A 21623-nucleotide genomic window follows, 5' to 3' on the forward strand; every position below is an offset into this window, starting at 1 on the left:
GAGAAGTGGCGGTCCTCATTTGTGGCATAACCTCTCAGTTTTAATGTATTTTTTTTATTGTAACATGTTCTTTATTATTGTTGTTTAATTACAGTTGTCCTCATTTTCTCCCTATTACTGTCCCCCTGCCCTCTCCAACCCCACCTCCTACATTCAATCCTCCTCTCCCCCTTGTCCATGGGTCCTTTATACATGTTCCTTGACAACTCTTCCCCTTTTTTCTCCCATTATCCCTTTCCCTTCTCCCCTCTGGTCACTGTCAGTCTGTTCTGTATTTCCACGTCTCTGATTCTATTTTGCTTGCTTGTTTGTTTTGTTGATTAGGTTCCACTTACAGGTGAGATCATATGATATTTGTCTTTTACCAGCTGGCTTATTTCACTTAGCAAGATGCTCTCTAGTTCCATCCATGCTGTCGCAAAGGGTAGGAGCTCCTTTTTTCTTTTTGCTGTGTAGAATTTCATCGTGTAAACGTACCACAGTTTTTTGATCCACTCGTTTACTCATGGGCATTTAGGTTGCTTCCAGCACTTGGCTATTGTAAATTGTGCTGCTATGAACATTGGAGTGCATAGGTTCTTTTGAACAGAGGTATAGATCAATGGAACAGAATAGAGGGCTCAGAAATAAACTCATGTCTGTATAGGCAAATAATATTCAACAAAGGGGGCAGGAGCATAAAATGGAGTAAAAGTAGCCTCTTCAACAAATAGTGTTGGGTGATCTGGACAGCTACAAGTAAAAAAATAAAACTTGACCACCAACTTACGCCATACACAAAAATAAATTCAAGATGAATAAAAGACTTAAATATACGTTGCAACACCATAAAAGTCCTAGAGGAGAAAATAGGCAGAAAAATTTCAGATATTCTATGCAGCAGTATTTTTACAGGTGTGTCCCCTAGAGCAAGGGACACAAAGGAAAGAATAAACAAATACAATTTCATCAAATTAAAAAGCTTCTGCATGGCTAAAGAAAATGTCATAAAAATCAAAAGGGAAATATCCATATGGGAAAATGTATTTGCCAATGATACCTTGGACAAGAGTTTGATCTCCAAATTATATAAAGAACTCACACAACCCCACACCAGGAAGATAATCCAATTTAAAAATGGGCAAAGGACCTTATAACATGCTCTTAGTAAGGCAGTAAACTAGAAAGACAGAGTTAAAGGGTGCTCTTGGCGTATTTCCATCTGCGTGTAACATTAACCCTTTTCTACCTTATACCGTGTGTGAGTATAAAGGAGTCAGTCAGTCTTGTATTTGTCCTAATGTCTTTCCTTCTTTCTATTTTTACTGTCCTCTCATTTTTTGTTTTTCATCATATCTTCTAATTAAAAAATGAAATTTTCTATTTTTCACATTTGTGTTTTAATTTTTTTTCTTTTTTCTTGTTCTATATTTTTCACTTTTAAAATGCTACAGTTATTTGGATATCCAGTATCAGTGGATCTCAAAACTTCAATGCCTGCATGGATTTCCAGGGACACATTTTAGAAATTAAAAATTTCCAGGCCTTTCAACAATTCTTTTTTTTTTTTTTACTATTTTATACTTTTTATTATTCTTTTTCTTTTTATTATTTTTTTAAGATTATATTTATTTTTTTAGAGAGGAGAAGGGAGGCAGAGAGAGAAACATTAATGTGTAGTTGCCTCTAGTGTGCCCCTACTGGGGACCTGGCCTGCAATCCAGGCATGCGCCCTGACTGGGAATGGAACCAGCAACCCTTTGATTCGCAGGCAGGTGCTCAATCCACTGACCTACAATAGCCACAGCTATTTTTCTTATTTTAAAAGTATACTTAATTGATTATGCTATTACAGTTTTCCCAATTTTTTCTCCATTTTATCCCCTTCCACCCTGTACGCCCTTGCCTCCAGGATCCCCCACACTTTAGTTCATGTGCATGGGTCGTACATGTAAGTTCTTTGGCTTCTCCATTTCCTATACTATTCTTAACCTTCCCCTGTCTATTTTGTACCTACAAGTTATGCTTCTTATTTCCTTTACCTTTTCCTCTATTCTCCCTCTTCCTTCCCCACTGAAAACCCTCCATGTGATCTCCATTTCTGTGATTCTGTTCCTGTTCTAGTTGTTTGCTTAGTTTGTATTTGTATTTGTTTTTGTTTTTTACATTCAATTGTTGATAGTTGTGAGTTCGTTGTCATTTTAATGTTCATAGTTTTTATCTTTTTCTTTTTTCTAAATAAGTCCTTTTAACATTTCATATAATAAAGGCTTGGTGACGATGAACTTCTTTAACTTGACCTTATCTGGGAAGCACTTTATCTGCACTTCCATTCTAAATTATAGCTTTGCTGGATACAGTAATCTTATATGTAGGTCCTTGCCTTTAATGACTTTGAAAACTTCTTTCCAGCCCCTTCTTGCCTGTAAGGTTTCTTTTGATAAATCAGCTGACAGTCTGATGCGAACTCCTTTGTAGGCTACAATCTCCTTTTCTCTTGCTGCTTTTAAGATTCTCTCCTTATTTCTAAGCTTGGGTAATGTAATTATGCTCTGTCTTGGTGTGTTCCTTTTCAGGTCCAACTTCTTTGGGACTCTGAACTTCCTGGACTTGTATGTCTATTTCTGTTGCCAGATTGGGAAAATTTTCTTTCATTATTTTTTTCAAATAAGTTTTTGATTTCTTGCTCTTCCTCTTCTTCTTCTGTCACCTCTATGAGTCCGGTGATGGAATATTTAAAGTTGTCCCAGAGGTTCCTAAGCCTCTCCACATTTTTTTCTGAATTCTTGTTTCCTCATTTTGTTATAGTTCAGTGTTTATCTCATTTTGTTCTTTCTAAACCTTTGATTTGAGTCTGTTTCCTTCTTTTCACTGTTGGTTTCCTTTATATTATCTTTTTTTCACTTTGTATAGCCTTCAGTTCCTCCTTTATTTTTTGACTGTACTCAGTCATTTCTGTGATACCAGTGTTTTGAGCTCTGCATCTGGTAGATTGTCCATCTCCTTATTGCTTAGTTCTTTTTCTGAAGTTTTGATCTGTTCTTCATTTAGGCCATCTTTCTTTGTTTTGGCATACCTGTTATGTTGTAAGGGGTGGAACCTTTGGTATTTGCCAGGGCGGGGCAACCCACTTTACTGTTTGTGGCACTGTATGTGGGGAAGGGGCAGAGAGAGAACAATGCTCACTTGCTCGGCTCTCAATAGCCCTCAGTCACTTCCCCTGTTACCCACAAGCAAATTGCACCCCTCTGATGCTGATTCCTGGGTAGATGGGCTTATGTATGTTCTGGGACCTCATGGCCCCCTCCAGTGGATTCTATAATGAGAATGGCAATTTCTCTCTTGCAGTTAGAGGTTTTGAGGCTTTATTTTCCTCCCCTGGAACCCTGGGTTGTGTGGCCTGTCTCAGTCCCTAGTTTTTTCTTCCTGTTTTTCTACACTCAAATGTCTGCCTGGTCTGCCAACAGCCACCTTACTGTGTATCTTCTCCTCCTCAGCTGCCTATTTCTACCTTCTACCAGTGTGGATGAAAGTTTCTCTTTAACTTCTTGGTTGTTGGACTTCCTGAAAAATCAGGACTTCTGATTCAATTTTCTGGCAGTTCTGATTGTTTTTGTTTTTAAATTGGTTGGTATTCTTTTGGTTGTGCAAGGAAGCAAAGTGTATTTGCCTACACCTCCACCTTGTCCAGAATCCTTGCCTTTCAGCAATTCCTATTCAGTAGATCTGGGGTGGGACTCAGAGTCTGGGAGCCTTGCCCCTTCATATGTTGGTTCAGGGAATCAAGGAACTACACTTTGGAAATATTTTTTCTCTGAGGCTCCCTACTCTTGTTGTAAACAAAGTACAGCATCATAATATTTTTTTCTTTTTTATTTCATTCCACTAATGTTGTCAGCCAATCAGTTAGCAGCATTTTCCAAAAATTACAGTTGAAGACATAGGTATTTGATTCATAAAGTAGTTGCAGGCCACTTTTATACTAAATTAACTGGCTTCTTTTGTTTTTATTTTCACAATCACAAATACTATGAATTAAGTAACAACTTTGCTTCAAATATAGGAGAATGCAAAAACGCTTCAGGAGAGAAGCGTTGCTTACATCAACTCAGATTCATCAATAGAAGGTAAATTTGATTCATAGCTAAACTACTATTGGTCCTATTTTTTAAGGAGTATTTACCATTTGCCTATCTTGGATTCCTATTTAAAACTCCAGTATTAACCACATTCTTCTTATGGATGGATTAAAAGAATTTGTTTAAAATATTTCCAAAGAAAGACTTTACAGAATTTTTCATAGAGAATTACTTTCTGTATTGGAACAGATTTTAAGTAAGCACAAACTAGAGGCTTTCTGTTGAACCTGACATGTGATATTTTTGTCCTCGGCTTTCGGTGTATTGTGATTATGTCTAGATAAATGTCAGTGCATACTCACTAACCACTGACATGCTCTAGTCTGTTGTCTTGCTATATACCATTAACAGAATGAATAAGGAATGAAAGGTGCAGCCTTAGTATTTTCTTTGCCAGACTCCCCCTCAGAGACACTGTGTTGGGAATGACCTGTACGATTACTGTGGGGGCTGCTGCCTCAGCAGCCAAAGTCCACCTGTCCCTTCTGTGCAGTGTGTGCTCTGCAGCCTCTCTTGCTTCTGAAGAACTATTTCTACCCTGTTTTCATTTCCTGGGAGTGATGCCTTTGGTTTAAGTCTATTATATATTATTTATAATTAGAAAATAAAGTTAGAATTAAATATAGATTGGAATTTCATTTGAAAGTATGAAAATACATGTTTTTATTTATTTTTCAGGCAATTATACTCTCAGAGTTGACTGTACACCCCTTCTTTACCAATTGGTGTATAAACTGACAAAAGAGGTATATAAGTAGGTTTGTCTTATGTTTTCTAATGAATGGATAAGTAAACAGTCATTGTTCTTAATTAGTGCTACTTATTTTTGAACTGGTGACAAGTCAGAACAAAAATCACTAATACACGATTTATATGACATTACAATTGAGATAATATTGCTAGTCTCTCTGTTCTAATAATAGTTCTTATTGTACACATCGTTGTAATGTATAGAGTATATAATTTCATCTGGAAGGGGCATCTTGATATAACAGAAAGAATACTGAGCTGGAATGGAAAAGCCTTGGTTCAAAGATTGCTTTGGCTATGCATCTATCTGTTCCTTCAACAGGTATTGAGTGGGTACTAGTTATCAGGCGCTATAAAATAAATTATAGCAGCAACAATGAAAAATGACAAGGTTACTGAATCTAAATACTTTGTAATCCAGAGAGGATACAGACCTGTAGATGAGGAATTATAGTTCACTGGAATATTAGATACTATATACAATGGAGAACAATTATGGAATACCGAACCTAAAATCCTGGGGTGGCTGGGGAAGTTGGGAAGCATCAGAGGGTGCTTACAGAGTAATTAATGCTGGGGCTGTGCAATGGAAGGATGTGAAAATAAGGGAGAAGGCATTCTAAGCAGAGGACACAATTCCCAAAAAAGATGTGGAGGTATGAAAGGAAATACTTCCTGACCTGGACGTAGCTCAGTATGACCTATGCACTAAGTATGTGTGGAAAGATGGGGTATGACAGATAGGCCAAGGAGTTCAGAAATCTAATGATGGAGAAACTAATGAATGTTTAACAAGGTTGTACATTATCATATTTGTTCATTAGAAAAATCATTCTGTATCAGTGTAGAGAATAAGTTAAGCCATAACAGGCCTAAAAGCAGAATGAAAATAATGTCACATGTTTATCACACAGAAATATTATACATACTAGTTGATAAAAAGAGTACTCTGAAAACTAACATACTGAGTCTCTAAAAATTACATAATCTATTAATTTACTGTGTGCTACTTTAAATAGTTCCATGTTATAAAATTTAATTATAGAAATGTTTCTGACAGGTAGGTAGGTATCACTTAGATGGCAGCGTGAAGTATAGGTAACACTTTGTGTAGGTGCTATTTCCCAATTTCCCTTAATCTTGCCCTTTCCGTTTTGCTGTTAGTGTCTTTAAAAACTAGTTCTGCCAAGAGAGTCCTCCATTATGCCCATCACAACTTTCTCATAACACTGCATAGCTTTTGATCCTTTCATTGGAACATCCCATAAAAACATCTTATCTTAAAAGCAAGCTGTATCTAAAAAGAAAATCTGTGTTGGCAGAACCCTAAGAATATGCATTTATGCTTTGGGTCCTACAGAGCTGGCTTCTGCTGGTGAGACCAAAGGTAATAAAAAAATTCAGGGCCAATAAGGGGGAAGCTTAGCTTTGTACAAAGCCAGATGCCTATGTATGGCCGTACCAAAACTCAGTAGAAAAAGGACCCTTATTCTCCTGTAAACTGATGATTACAACTTTATCAGCCCCTAATATATGTGGGCACAGTCACATTATGCTGGTGAGAGGAGGGTAGAATGAGGTAGTAGAGAGAGTCGAGCTGAAAGAAGGGCAGCTGCCTGATACAAGCAAGAAATGGGACCAGGTGTTGATACAGTGGAGGAGGGGCAGCAATTTTGACAGTGCGTATAGCTGAGACAGAAAAGTCTGATCTAGGATGTCCGGGACAAAGGGACACAGTTTTGGTTCGTGCTAGACTGAGATGGCATGATTCCGGAAAATGAAGAGAATTTTGTAGGGAATTTTATCCAAGCAGAATGTAGGAACTGAAGCAGGATCTCAGCTATTGCAAACTGGCAGGAGCCAAGTAGAGTAGAACCCAGTCACCTGGCAGGAAATGAGCAAAACATCCCTGCAGCTGCAACATGCTAGCAGGGAAGGGAGGCCAACATGCTCACAGTGGAGTGCTGTGACTGTACCCAAAGACCCCTTCCGTGATGATGAGCAGATAACCTACTCTGTATAAAGGCCAGAGAAGATACCAGAGGAGATGATGTTTAGGTTGAGATGAGTTCTACTCTCCCCACTTCCACAGGTGAGAAAACTAGGGTTTAAAGCAACACACTAGAGGTTATATAATGCTTTCCAAATTGCATAAGTAGGGTCTGCCGTAGGTGCATTTTTTAATTTATTAAAATAAGCAGGAAATTTTATCCTTAGTATCCTGCAAATTACCAGTAGGCAGGCATCATAAACCAGCATAAATTTGGGCTAGTTTTTCCTTCCTACTTATAAAAGCATGTCTTTCCCTCCATCCCTTCTTTTGATTTTATTTTTAGAGAGGGGAAGGGAAGGATAAAGAAAAGGAGAGAAAGATCAATGTGTGGTTGCCTTTCGGTGCCCCCTACTTGGGACCTGGCCTGCAACCCAGACATGTGCCCTGACAGGGAATTGAACCAGAACAGTTACATGCATATGTAACTTTATGTTCTACTCTACTTGGCTCCTGCCAATTTGCACTCAGCACTCAGTCCTCTGAACCACACCAGCCAGTGCAGAAAAGCATATTTTCCTACATCAGCATATATATAGTTAGAAATTGGTATCAACTAACATGGTTTTATGTTGGCATAAATTTAGCTGCTTCTGCCTGTAATTGCCAATATTTGATTTATCTTTCCAGATCTCCAGCCCAGATGATGGTTTTGAGAGTAAATCTCTTTATGAAAGCTGGTTGGCAAAGGACCCTTCATCTGAAAATAAAAGCTTCCCTAGGTAAATTACTCGATTGTGTATTTTCTACCACAGGATAAACTGAAGTCCCCTTTACCCCGTGTCTCCCCAGGCATGCAGTTCCCAGGTGCCTCATCAACCAGAGATAATCCTGAAGGGTCCCTGTGTACAGCCTTTGATGTGCTGATCTGGGAACAAGCACAACAGTTAACCCACAATAGAGATCTAGTTTTACAAAATTGTAGTCAAAATTATTTTGCCACATTATTAGGCATTACTTTGCATTCTTGCATAAAATTTTATTCAGATATGTACTAATTCATTAATAATATAAACTTCAGATGATGATGAAGTAACAAACGATGGATTGTTTCTCAAGTTATTAATGGGCACTATCAATAACCACCAAATTGTGTCATTGCCTGTCAGTCAATTTGGATTTTAAGTATTATTTTTTTTAGTTCATGTCATTCACCTAACAGTAGCTTTCCTGAATTGATTATAGATTTTAAAAACATCCAAGGCTTCAATCTAAAAAAAAAATGTTTAGAAGTATATAGTCATGGTTCTTCATGCATATGTAACTTTATGTTCTGCTTTACTGACTTACCATTATATTATGAAAAATTTTTCATGTCATTTATTTATATATATAGTGGTCTTTAATTATATGCAAAAATATATTATAATTAGATTTCTGTAATAAGGCACATTTAAATTCTTCATAGTCTTAAGCATAGACTTTCTCATGGCAATATTACTAGACCATAATTCTCTAAGGGCAGGTACCATACCTTATTTGTGTTTCCCTCTAAATACCACAAACCCAGAAAATATGGGAGACAGCATAGTCATGAGGCTGCCATTTTTGGTGGCACTGCCAAACTGGCTGCAGTCACACTATAGATTTACAGGTTTATCACACCAATATCCAGCAGACAACACCAAAGTCTCTTGGGGGTGGTATGTCTTCCTAATTGCTATAAATGTGCCATGAACTCCCTTGCAATTCTTAGGACAGGATTCATTGTCCCATTTAACTTCATATTATTTATTTATGCTTGTTTGTGTGTGCATGTATGTATGTGTTCATTTACATTCTACATCTAGAATCAACAAGCTGGGATCTGGAAGTGATTTTGAAGCTTATTTTCAGAGACTTGGAATTGCTTCAGGCAGAGCCCGTTACACTAAGAATAGGGTAAGCCACTTTATTTTTGGGGATACATGGTACTTCCATCCACATTCCTTTGGTTAAGAATTCTATCCTCTAGTTGTTTGGTACAGGCACAGGTGGACATTTCAGGGACAGGGACAGACTGCACATCCCTTTGTAGATGGACCAAATAGTAATTTGGGTTCTCTTGTGACTTTCCACTGCCAGCGTTATTCAGTGAAGCGGTAGTTGACAGAGTAATGTCAGAAGTTGAGCTGGAATCAGAATCAAGTAGTTCACATCCTTTTCCTGACACAGGCTTTGTTGGGAAATCTCATTCTCCTAGTCTGATCTGCTTCAATGTACTTTTCCTGGAGAAAACATGAAGGTGGAGAACATGTCTTGGTTACGGGAATGCTAGGCTAAAATTCTTTATTGTTAAGTACTTGGATACGCCAACAGATACCACATTTATTTGCCTATGTTATAAATGTCACAAACTAAAGTGAGATTTCTCATAGATTTTCATACTGGGTTGGCCAAAAAGTTTCTTTGGTTTTTTCTGTAAGATGGCTCTAGTAGTGCTTAATGGTCTTGAACTTTGTTTGAAACAACTTTGTTAGATTGTACTGTGACAGCCGTCATATCAGTGTGCATTTAAAAAAAAAAACACCAAAATGGCTGAATTTTTGTGTAGCCATGTTAATAATGATGATGGAAAAAAGTACGAAACATTTTTGGCATGTTATGCTATACTGTTTCCAGAAAGATAAAAATAACTGAAATGCAAAAAACAATTTGTGCAGTATATGGAGAAGGTGCTGTGACTGATCAAACCTGTCAAAAGTGGCTTGTGAAGTTTCATGCTGGAGGTTTCCTGCTGGACGAGGCTCCACATTCAGATAGACCAGTTGAAGTTGTAGCAATTAAATCAAGACATTAATTGAGGACAGTCACTGTTGTACCATTCAGGAGATAGCCTACATACTCAAATATCCAGATTGATGAAATTATTGCTGAAGAGGAAAAATGTGTCTTTTATGGAAAACAAAAACATAGACTTTTTAGCCAACCCAATAATGATCAAATCATTGCAAAATACCAATATCTTGCTTGTTTAGAATATGTGTACATAGCCTTTGCAAACCTGACCAGCTGAATACGACTCAGAACCAAACAAAAACAGCTCTAGAATAACCCAAAATAAATGCATATTTTTGTATACTAATACTCATCATACTTACTACAAAAATAATGCACATTACCTCTTCCAATGCCTGTTTACTTTTATACTCTGTCACCCTTCTGAAGTTACCTAGTTTCTAAGAATGTAGTTCAAAAATAATACTAGACAGAAGGAGTGAAACTAATAAGAGAATTCCTTTTGGTGATAATAAAAGCAGTGAGAACAGCAATGTAAAAATAGGTAAAAACTAAAGACAGACCTAAGAAGTAAAAAAATATATTTTTAAAAGAATTTATTTATTTATTTTTTAGAGAGAGGGGAAGGGGAGGAAGAGAGGGAGCATCAGTGTTTGAGATACATCCATCTGCTGTCTCTTGAGCACCCCCAGTGGGGAACCTGGCTTGCAGCCCAGACATGTGCCCTGACTGGGGATTGAACCAGCAACCTTTCAGTTCTCAGGCCTGCGCTCAATCCACTGAGCCACATTAGCCAGGGAAAAGTCCAGAAACATTTCTGTAGGAAACCAGAATGTGATAATTTATGTTTTTATAATGGTAGTATTTAATGTTATAATACCAGTTAAATGGCATTTGCTTATGCACTGTTTAGGGAGACGGGGAAGGTGCTTAAATATATAATCCTTCAGCTATATAGACACCTAGCTTCCCGGAACCTTTCATTCCCAGCCAAATGACAGATAATTTTAAATTGTGCTGCTTTGCAACTGGAGTATGAACTCAATTTTAATTATTAGAGACACAATGAGAATTTTCAAGAAGCAATATTTTGAAAGATTACATGAATTATAAAATGAAAGGTAAAATTTTAAATCACTGAACATTTGGTGGTAGTGTTTTAGTTAATTTGATTTTACATTTTTTTCTTTATGTGATAAAACTTAAGGTTCCAAATGGTTGTATTTTTTCTGTAATCATTTTGTGATTACATAAAATATTGTAATTCAAATATGTAATGTTTGTCTGCCCTTGGTTTTCCCCCCACCCCCACCTTTTCTTTAGAAAACAGATAAATACAGCAGCTACCCATTATACCATACAATTTATGAGACGTTTGAATTGGTAGAAAATTTTTATGACCCCACATTTAAAAAACAGCTTTCTGTGGCTCAGTTACGAGGGGCACTGGTTTATGAGCTTGCAGACTCTCAAATCATTCCTTTCAATATTCAAGACTATGCAAAAGCTTTGGAAAACTATGCAACAAGTATCTACAACTTATCCAAGAAACATGACCAACCACTGAAAGATCATGGAGTATCATTTGGTAAGAAATGACTGAGCAGGTATTTTATAATCTTTAAGTTAGAGGTTTAACCTATTTCCCCTCATCATCAATACATACTATTTCATTCTAGTTTATCCCTGCCTCACTTATTAGTGCTGACTTCTAGAAAAAAACTTTTAACACCAATTGAACACCGTAGTTTAATTTGGTATTTGTAAGATGAATCCATTCTACTTAATGCTACAAATGTTGCATTTCCCCTTTATTTCTGCCTTTAAAATATTTTTACTGTTGTAAGAATACTATAAAAATGCAATACACTATAACACAAATATTGGAAAGTAAAGAACATCACCAATTCTACTACATAATAATTATTATTACTATGTATCTCTCAATGTTTTTTACGTGGCAGTGTTTTTACAATTTTTTTTTTTTAGATTTTATTTATTTATCTTTAGAGGGGAAGGGAAGGAGAGAGGGAGAGAATATCAATGTATGGTTGCCTCTCATGCAACCAGTTCCCTGCTGGGAACTGGCCTGCAACCCAGGCATGTGCCCTGACTGGGAATCGAACCTCGATACTCTGGTTCACAGGCCCGCGCTCAATCCATTGAGATACACCAGCCAGGGCTCCAGTTTTTTACATAGCTTTCCTTGCACAGTTGGCCATTTTGTGGTTATTATTCTACAAAACGTGGATGAACGACTGTGTAGTGTACTTGCATTGAGCATTGGGTCTGGTTCCAGTCCTGCCTCTAATATTTATTCACTGTGTGAACTTGGGAAGGTTACTTAACCCCTCTACGTGTCAGTTGTTTTATGAGCGAAATGGTAAAAAGAATAGATGTTTCCAAGATTGCTGTGAAGATTCAGTTGGTTGACACATAGGAACAATGGTGACTGACACTTAGTGCTCATAACTGTTACCTGTTATCAGTTTTGTTGCAACCATTTTATTATGCTAAGAGTATATATTCTTAGTATATACCATAAATATCAAATACATACTGAATGTCTATTGTATACCAAGTACTGTTTTATTTCCTGAAACATATAAGGATGTTTAAGATAGTCAGTGTCCTCAGAGAATTTCAGGTCCCATGTGGGAAGAAGATGACAAAATGCAAGTTGTTATAAAGATACACTCAGAGTAAGTACTAGAGGAGCACAAAGAAGTCAGTAATGGTACTTGAATATGATTACATAAGAATTAGTAATCTTCAGAAAGTTATAAGCAGCAGGCACTAAGATCTAGAAATAAAATGAAGCAAAGAATCAGAAAATTGTGTTTAGATTGATATGATAAGGAAAATGGAGAAGCAAAACAAATGGACACAGCAGGGCCTGCAGCAGATTGACAGTCATAGTTCCATGGCTCTCCGGCATCCAGTTCTCTTTCTAAATGCCCCGCTTTCCTTTTGGTGAATTGCAATTTTATCAATTTGTGTAAGTCAGGGTCTAGTTCAGAGAGAAAGCACACAGTTACAGTGAAGGACTCTTTATACAAGGTTAATCGATTTACCTGCCTGTTTACCTTAATGCCTCTCTCCTATTTCCAAACTCTCCATTTATCTTGGTGACACTCCATCAACATTAAACATTCTTATGTCTTTTCTGTCTTAAAAAAGAGTTCTCCTAATGTGCCCTAATTCCTTCACGATCAAAATTTTTCATTTACTGCCAGAAAAAAAGCAGTCCCTCAAATGTTTTAATGAAGGAATGAAAGAATGACAAATGGATGGATGCAAATCTACACTTTCATGTCACAAAATCCCAGAGATACATTTCAGTTCTTATCTATCTTTATTTCTATGCTTCATTTGAAATTTAAAATTTCTTCTGAGAGAAACATCAATGTGTGGTTGACTCTTATGCGTCCTCTGCTGGGGAACCTGGCCTGCCACCCAGGCATGTGCCCTGACTGGGAATGGAACTGGTGACCCTTTGGTTTGCAGGCCAGTGCTCAGTGCACTGAGCCACACCAACCAGGGCTGTATATCCTAAACTCTTGAAAGTTATTTTCTTAAGAATCAATTTAGCCATTTTGTATTTGATACATTACAATATTTTAAAAACAATTTCCATGGTTCTGCAAGAAGGCTCAGTAGAAAAATGGTTTCAGTATTAGTCATATCAACTTGGAATGGGAGGGCAGAAATATGAAGCACTTGTGTTTACTCATTTCCCTTCTGCTTTTCTATTTTTGAAAGATTCTTTATTTTCTGCTGTGAAAAACTTTTCAGAGGCTGCTTCTGATTTCCATAGAAGACTTGTAGAAGTTGATGTTAATAAGTAAGTTTCAAATGCAGTTAAGTTTCAAATGTGAAGCCCTACTGTTTTAAAAAGCAATCTGGTTATACTTGTAAGCATCGAACCCTAAATCACTGCTACTCAAATTATGGTCTGCAAACTGGGAACATCAGCCTTATGCTTATTCAATATTATTTTAAAATACAGATCCATGGTAAGAGTTATAATTATATGTTTCTTGTTCTCAAAGTCCCATTGCAGTGAGAATCATGAATGACCAACTGATGCTCCTGGAAAGAGCATTCATTGATCCCCTTGGCCTACCAGGAAGGAAGTTCTACAGGTAAGGAAGCAACAGGTATTCCACTTAAGGACACCACAAACCTCACTATGACCAAAAGTAGCATACGCAAGGTGTGTTTTAAACAACTGCCATCGATGAGCGAAAGGTAAATATGTATACTGAGAGGAAGATGAATAAGTTTATGCATAACAGTATAATTTTTTATGTCAGAAAATTAATTTCTTACTGTGTACTGCTTTGTTGCAGATGTAAATTATAAATGACAGTTGTTATTGTAAATGACAGTTGTTATTGTAACAAAAATCTCAAAGTCATAGATTCTCAAAAGGGATCTCACAGCTCATGTGATTGTATTTTCTACATAAATCTTTTCTAAAGGATTTCAGATATAGGCAAAGCTCACTATTAGTGAGCTTTACACATATTGCCTTTTTTACAAATTGAAGGCAAAACCCTCCACCAACAAAAAGATTGTGAAGCTCTCTTTATGGCAAACCTCGCTTTAACTGCAGTGGTCTGGAACTGAACCGACAGTATCTCCAAGGTACGCCTGTATGTAGTTATCCAGCCTCTGTTTGAATCTTCCAGTGATGGGACGCTTACTACCTCTTAAGGAAGTCCATTCCATTTTAGTAATTTAGTTCCATTTAGTAATGCAAAAAATTTTCTTCATAAAAATCTGTTTCCTGTAATTTTTCCTTTTGCTGTCCAAAATCAATAGAGTCAATCTAGATCTATTTCCACTTAACATTTTATGTTTTTGAAGATGGTGCTCATGTTTGCCCTAGAGGAACAGCCTCCTTTTCTATCTAGACCTCCAGGTCATGGTTTCTTGGCAGCATTCTTTTGGGTAGTCTCCAGTATCTCTCAAGGTATCTCTTAAACTGTGCTTCCTTGGTAGAAATGAGAAAGGTCCTATCATTTACAATCAGAACAATTTGTGTTCTAGTTCACTTACACATGTGTAATTCAGAACAAGTCACTTCCAGAGTGTTTTCATCTGAATTAAGATGCTCAAAACTGCTATTTTACAAGGCTGTTTATCATCAAGTAAATTGCATTTAAGATAGTTCTATATGTTGCCTTTCTTATAAATATTAGGGATTGGCATTAAAATTTAATTATAAACACAGGACTTTCAGCCTTGCTCTGTCCCATACTAAGTTTAAACTGGGTAGATTATTTCTTTAAGCCTCAAGTTGCCCAGATGTAACTGGAGATTATAACTGCTTTCACCCCATAGCTTATTGATTTAAGGTATGCAGAAGATTTAGTTTAGGGAGAGATACACCCAGTAAATGGCTGATAATTTTATAAAATCATAAATAATATGCACATAAATATTTGACACTAGCGGAATAACTATCAGTTAAGTGTTTACAATGTATCGTTTTAATCCTCTCTTGCCTGGTATTAGTCTATCTTTAGATATGTATTTTTTATTTATAAGCAAAAATCTCTCAATAAATTCAGATTCTGTAGAAGCAAACAGAATAAAAAGGTACTGTACTCCTTCAGGATCCTCTTATAATCCACATGCAAATATCTCTGTTATTTTCTTCAGAGAAGATCAGTGTTAAGAATTTAGTATGAAATTTTAAATGCATTTAACCATGTATATACTGCCTATAAGAGACTCACTTCAGAAGTAAGGACACCCATAGGCTGAAATTGAGGGGATGGAAAAAGATATACCATAGAAAACAGAGTAGCTACACTTATATGAGACAAGGCAGACTTCAAGCTAAAAATAAGAGACAAAGAAGGTCATTATATAATGATAAAAGAATCAATACCTCAAGAAGATATAACAACCACAAATACATGTGCACTCAATATAGGAACACCTAACTATATAAATCCGATGTTAACAGAGCTAAGTGGAGAAATAGACAGCATTACTATAATACTGGGGGACTTCAAGACCATAGTTACAGGAATGGGTCGATCATCTAGACAAATTCAGTAGGAAAACATTAGCCTTAAATGATACAATAGGCCAGATGGACTTATTAGATAGATATAAAATATTTTACCCAAAAGCAACGGAAAACACATTTTTCTCAAGTACACATAAAACATTCTTGAGGCTAGCTCATATATTAGGCTACAAAACAAGTTTAACAGATTTAAGAAGACTGAAATCATATCAAGCACGTTTCCCAACCAGAATAGTATGAAATAGAAATCAATTACAAGGGAAAACTGGAAAATTCAAGTATGGGGAGATTAAAAAACGTGCTACTGAACTAATAGGTCAATGTAGAAATCAAAAGACAAATAAAAATATACTTTGAGACAAATTCAAAGCATACCAGTCTTCTGAAACTCTTTCACAATGTAGACAATGAGGAAGAAATTTCTAGCTCATTTTGTGAGTAGTCTAAGGATACCCTGACACCTAAACCAGATATGGACACCAGAAGATAACAAAATTACAGGACCACATTCTAATAAACTTAGGCACAAAAATCCTCATCCAAATATTAGCAGGTTATAATCATGATCAAGTGGGATTTATTCCAGGTATGCAAAGATGGCTCACCATATGCAAATCAATGTGTAGACCGTATCAACAAAATGAAAGATAAAAATCCTATCTCAGTCAATGCAGAAAAAGCATTTAGCAAAATTCAACATCCATTTATCATTAAAAAAACTCTCAACAAAGTGAGTATGGAAGGAACGTACCTCAACATAATAAAGGCCATATATGACAAGCCTGCTACCATAATACTGAATGGTATTGAACACTGAGCTTTTCAGGAATAAGACAAGGATGGCCACACTCTAACCACTTTTGTTCAAAATATAATAGGAAACCCTAAAGACTCTACCAAAACCTGTTAGAACTAATAAATAAATTCAGTAACATTTGCAGGGTAAAAAAAATCAATATACACAAACTATTGTGTTTCCATATATTAACAATAGCTATCAGACAGCTAAATGAAGAAAACAACTCTATAATTGCAATAAAATGCCAGGAATAAATTTAACAGAGGAAGTAAAATACCTGAACACTGTTTTATAGCTATAAAACATTGTTGAATGAAACTAAAGATGACAAAAAGAAACAGAAGGAGCTCATACTCATGGACTGAAAGAATTTAACATTGTTAAAACATCCACACTACCTAAAGCAATTTATAAAATCAATACAATCTTTATCAAAATCTCAATGGCACTTTTCGGAGAGATAAAACAAAAAATGCTAAAGTTGTATGGTACCACAAAAAGACCCCGAATAGCTAAAGCAATCCTGAGAGAAAAGAACAAAGACAGATGTGTCATTCCGACAGCAAACTAGACTACAATGGTATAGCAATCAAAACAATATGGCACTGGCAGAAAACAGACAAAAAACCCCCAAAACAATGGAATGAAAATGAGATCCAGAAAAAACCCTCATGTATGTGCAGAAATAATTTATGACAAAGGTACCAGAATATACAGTGGAGAAAGGATCTTCAATAATTGGTTTTGGAAAAACTGGATGACCACATGCAAAAGAACGAAACTAGAACACTATCCTCTTATGCCATACAGAAAAAATTAACTCAAAATGGATTAAAGATTGAATGTAAGGCCTGAAAACAAAATATACAGGAAAAATATAGGTGCTCAGCTTCTGGACATAAGTCTGCAATGTTTTTTTGTGAATTTGATTCCACTAACAAAGGAAACAAAAGCAAAACTCAACAAATGGAAGTACACCCAACTAACAGGCTTCTGCACAGCAAAGTGTCAACAAAACAAAAAGGTAACCAACAAATGGGAGAAGATATTTCTTAATGATACTTTGATTAAAGGGTCAATACCCCAAATATTTAGAGAACTTATAAAACTCAACAACTACAGAATAATCTGATTAAAAACATCACTCTGGTCAGGGGTTTACTTGGTTGGAACAACATCCTGTACAACAAAAGGCTGCAGGTTTGATTGCCAGGCGGGGCAAGTACAGGAGGCAACTGGTCGATGTTTCCCCCTCTCTCCCCCCGTACACTGTCTCCCTCCTTCCATCCCTTCCTCGTTTCCTCTCTAATTATTAGGAAAATGGTATCAAAACTGAAAGACAAATGACAAGTGTTAGAGAGGATATGGGAAAAAAGGGGACCTTGGTATGCTGTTGGTGGAACTGTAAATTCGTGAAGCCACTAAGGAACAACAGAGTATGACGGCATCTTAAAAAATTAAAAATATAACTACCCAGCAATTCCACTTCTAGGTACTGATTTGAAGCAAACATCACCAATTAAAACAGATTACATTACCCCTATGCAATTGCAGCATTATTTACAATAGCCAAAATATGGAAACAACCTGTGTCTGTCAGTGGATAAAGAAAATTAGATCTCTATATGTATAGATACAGATAAAGATATAGATACACACAATGGAATATTATCGAGACATGAAAAGAATGAAATCTTGCCATTTGCAACAACATGGATGGACACTGAGGGCCTTATGCTAAATAAAATCCATCAGAGACAATACCATATGATCTCACTCGTATATGGAATTCAAAAACAAAACAAAAAACGAGTTTACAGATGTAGAGAACAGACTGGTGGTTGTCAGAGGCATGGGGTGGGGTGCCCTGAAATGGGTGAAGGTGATCAAAAGTTACAAGCCCGTGCCTTATATTCCCTATATAATGTACAGCATGGTGACTGCAGTCGGCGCTACTGTATTGCCTGTTTGAAAGTTGCCAAGACAGTCAATCTTTAAAGTCCTCAAAGTCCTCATTACAAGAAAAAAATTGTGTAACTGCACATGGTGACAGGTGTTAACTGGACTTTGTGTGGTGATCATTAGGTAATATACACAGATATTGAATCATTATGATGTATACCTGAAACTAATGATGTTGTATTTCAGTTATACCTCAATAATAAAAAAGTAACTTAAAAATAACAGTTTACATTGCTATTTTTACGTTTCTGTCTGCAGTGGTATGAAAACAATTTTTTCTTTCTGATTAGAAGAATTATTAATTAAATATGTATGACGTACTCCCACTTTTCCCAGTAACTCCTTTGAAAAATGCCAAATAGGCAGAATTTTTCATTTGGTTAAATAAAAATTCATTTTGTTTTTTTTTTTCAACATCTAACAACATAGATCAAATCAAAACAAGCCTATATATTTTTTTAAAATGTTAGATCAAAAACTTTCAGCATATGTACTGGATCAATGCTATTTTCAAGGTCTGTTATTTCACAAACTTCAAGAAATAATAAAGTATTATTACCAGATTTATAGTACAGTAAAATTCTTCTATCATTTAGCACTGATAAATATTGGATTAAAAGTTGAGTAATCCAATGTGTACATATACATATCCTACAGGCATATATATGTGTCTGTATGTATATATATATATATGTGTGTGTGTGTGTGTGTATATATATATATATATAATCATAAAATCAGTGTTGAGATTAGTGGTAACTGAACCAGGAAAATTTATAAATATTTTAAATAAAATGTTTTTACTGTGGAATATATTTAAACCATTCACCTTAAAATTCAGAGGCATAAATGTGTTATAAAAAGCATGCCTGAAATTAATTTCTGCAAACTTATCTGAATTGTGCATAATACATTGAAACTATCATAACGATTCCCGTAAGTAATATTTCCTTCATTCTCCTTCACTGAGCACATTTTACACATTTTAATACTCCTTTTACCACTTTTTCTCTAAGGAAATTTCCATACATTAATTGCTCTGCAAAATAAGGGTGTCCCCCAAAGATGTCTATTTCATAATACCCAGAACATGAACATGTTTGGTAACAACAAAGAGGAATTAAGGTAGCAGATAGAATTCAGGTTGCTCATCAGGTGATCTTATGCCCAGAAAGTTTACCCAGATTATCAAGGTAGGCACAATCATGCAACCACAAGAGTCCTTAAAAGTGAGAAAGGAAGAACAGCAAGTTAGATGACGCCATGTGAAGAGGACTTACTGTGACTTGCTGTTGCTGGTTTTGCAGATGGGAGATTGCAGGAGGTCTGTAGAAGCTGGGAAACTATAAGGAAGTGGATTCTCCTTTAAAACTTCAGCAAAATACAGCCCTGCTGATACTTGATTCCAGCCCAGTGAGAGCCAGTCAGTTCCTAACTTACAGAACTATAGGACAATAAAATTGTGGTAAATTGTTACAAGAACAATAGAAAACTAACACACTTTGTAGAGTATTAAATAAAGCATACTTTTCTTGTAAACAGAAGTGAAAATATGTATAAAGAAGTCTTTAAAAGCTGCAAAGCATTATGAAAATACAAAATCATTTTCATTATGTCCTGAGGGGAAAGTTGAGGAAAAAAAGATTCTAGTGTAAATGTAGCCTACACCACAGTCTGCTATAGTTCTTGATACCTCTCGAATTTCAGAAATGTTCACTGTGAAGGTGATGTGTTTTCATGATACAGTTGAAACCTTGAGAACTAGACCAGAGTTTGAACTGTATGAGGCTAGGATAGTTTTGGGGTCTATCAGTCATGAAAGGGTATTTGAATTGGTTAAACATTGTCCATTATCAGATTATCTCTTTTAGCTAACTTCCTGCTTTATTAAAATTTATGTGTGGTGGTTATGCAATATTATATATTGGGTGTACACTGTGTTGTCTCCTCTGTGGATGTCCAGACAGTTAGATAACTTACATACACAACTTAAGAGAACCCAGTAACCTTCCAACTGTACAGCTTGGCAATATGATGATTCATGAGACATGTCTTAGCAAATGCAAATTGTGAGTTCCTTTCTTTGCTTAAAATTATACTGTTAACATAAGTATCTGAAATCGATTATATATGTCATTTTGGAGTAACAAAAGTGAATGCTAAGACAAAGAATACTTAATAAGATGTGCTCTAACTAAAGGGAATGAGTTTAAACAAAGGCATATAAGATATATGTAGACTCTTAGCTCAACCTGTCTTTTTTTTTTCCCCCAATAGACACATCATTTTTGCTCCAAGTAGGCACAACAAATATGCTGGAGAATCATTTCCCGGGATCTATGATGCTATGTTCGACATTGAAAATAAAGCAGACCCACATTCGGCCTGGAGAGAAGTAAAGAAACACATTTCCATTGCAGCCTTTACAATTCAGGCAGCAGCAGGGACACTGACGGATGTGGTGTAGTGAGGTCTCAGCCAGTGGCACTATTCATGAAAAGTCTGGAAGTCGGGGGATAAAAATCCATCTTCATGTTTTGACTTTAGAGTTCCACCTTATTAATTGGAAAAGTTTTTTTGGCTCTTTAAAAAAAATGTGTAACTTTATTCCCAAAGTGTTAATCTAATAAAATAAAACAAAAAACTCCAGTTGTATGTAAGGTTAACTGAAAATTCCCTAAAGTGAAGTATAGCAAGGAACTTGCTCTCAGACATTGCTGGAAGAAATGTAAAATGGTTTAACCACTTCGGAAAACAGTTTGGCAGTTTCTTATACAATTAAACATATACTTACTGTATGACTTCAAAATTCCACTTCTAAGTATTTGCTAAAGAACAGGTGGCTAACACAAGGCCCGAGGGCTGAGTCCGGCTCTTCACCTTGTTTTATCCTACCAGCACCTTGTTTCCACCCAGAGGCAGTGCCCAGCTTAACTGTCAAGGAGTAGTTACGTTTATACACTCTTAAAATTATATTCAGCCCTTTGAAGGCAACCTTGAAGCTGATACGGCCCCTGGTGAAAATGAATTTGACACCCCTGTAAGAGAAGCAAAATACGATCACAAAAAGACTCTTGTATGTATGTTCCTAGTACCTTAAAGAGAATGAATTCAAAGGATGAATGGGAAAAATATGGTATATCCACAGTGCAATACTACTTATCAATACAAATGAAACAA

At 36.1% G+C, this 21623-nt stretch overlaps 1 protein-coding gene across 3 annotated transcripts in view; it reads left to right on the plus strand.

The window, feature by feature from the left end:
• The window catches only part of NAALAD2 (N-acetylated alpha-linked acidic dipeptidase 2), a 58213-nt gene extending 37105 nt beyond the window's left edge, over nt 1-21108 (plus strand). The window contains exons 12-19 of one of the 3 annotated variants that reach the window (XM_037162011.2): nt 4043-4106; nt 4797-4864; nt 7549-7640; nt 8709-8799; nt 10960-11224; nt 13432-13480; nt 13689-13781; nt 20721-21108. In XM_037162011.2, the coding sequence (XP_037017906.2) occupies nt 4043-4106; nt 4797-4864; nt 7549-7640; nt 8709-8799; nt 10960-11224; nt 13432-13480; nt 13689-13781; nt 20721-20910 (912 nt within the window). In that variant the 3' untranslated portion in view covers nt 20911-21108. Of the gene's footprint in view, nt 1-4042; nt 4107-4796; nt 4865-7548; nt 7641-8708; nt 8800-10959; nt 11225-13398; nt 13481-13688; nt 13782-20720 lie in introns of all 3 variants that reach the window. The other 2 variants (XM_037162012.2, XM_037162010.2) reach the window with 2 other exon arrangements.
• Nucleotides 21109-21623: the final 515 nt, after the last annotated feature.

The sequence above is a fragment of the Artibeus jamaicensis genome, unplaced genomic scaffold, assembly GCF_021234435.1.
Source record: "Artibeus jamaicensis isolate MK-2021 breed Jamaican fruit bat unplaced genomic scaffold, CSHL_Jam_final contig_64, whole genome shotgun sequence".
NCBI lineage: Eukaryota > Metazoa > Chordata > Mammalia > Chiroptera > Phyllostomidae > Artibeus > Artibeus jamaicensis.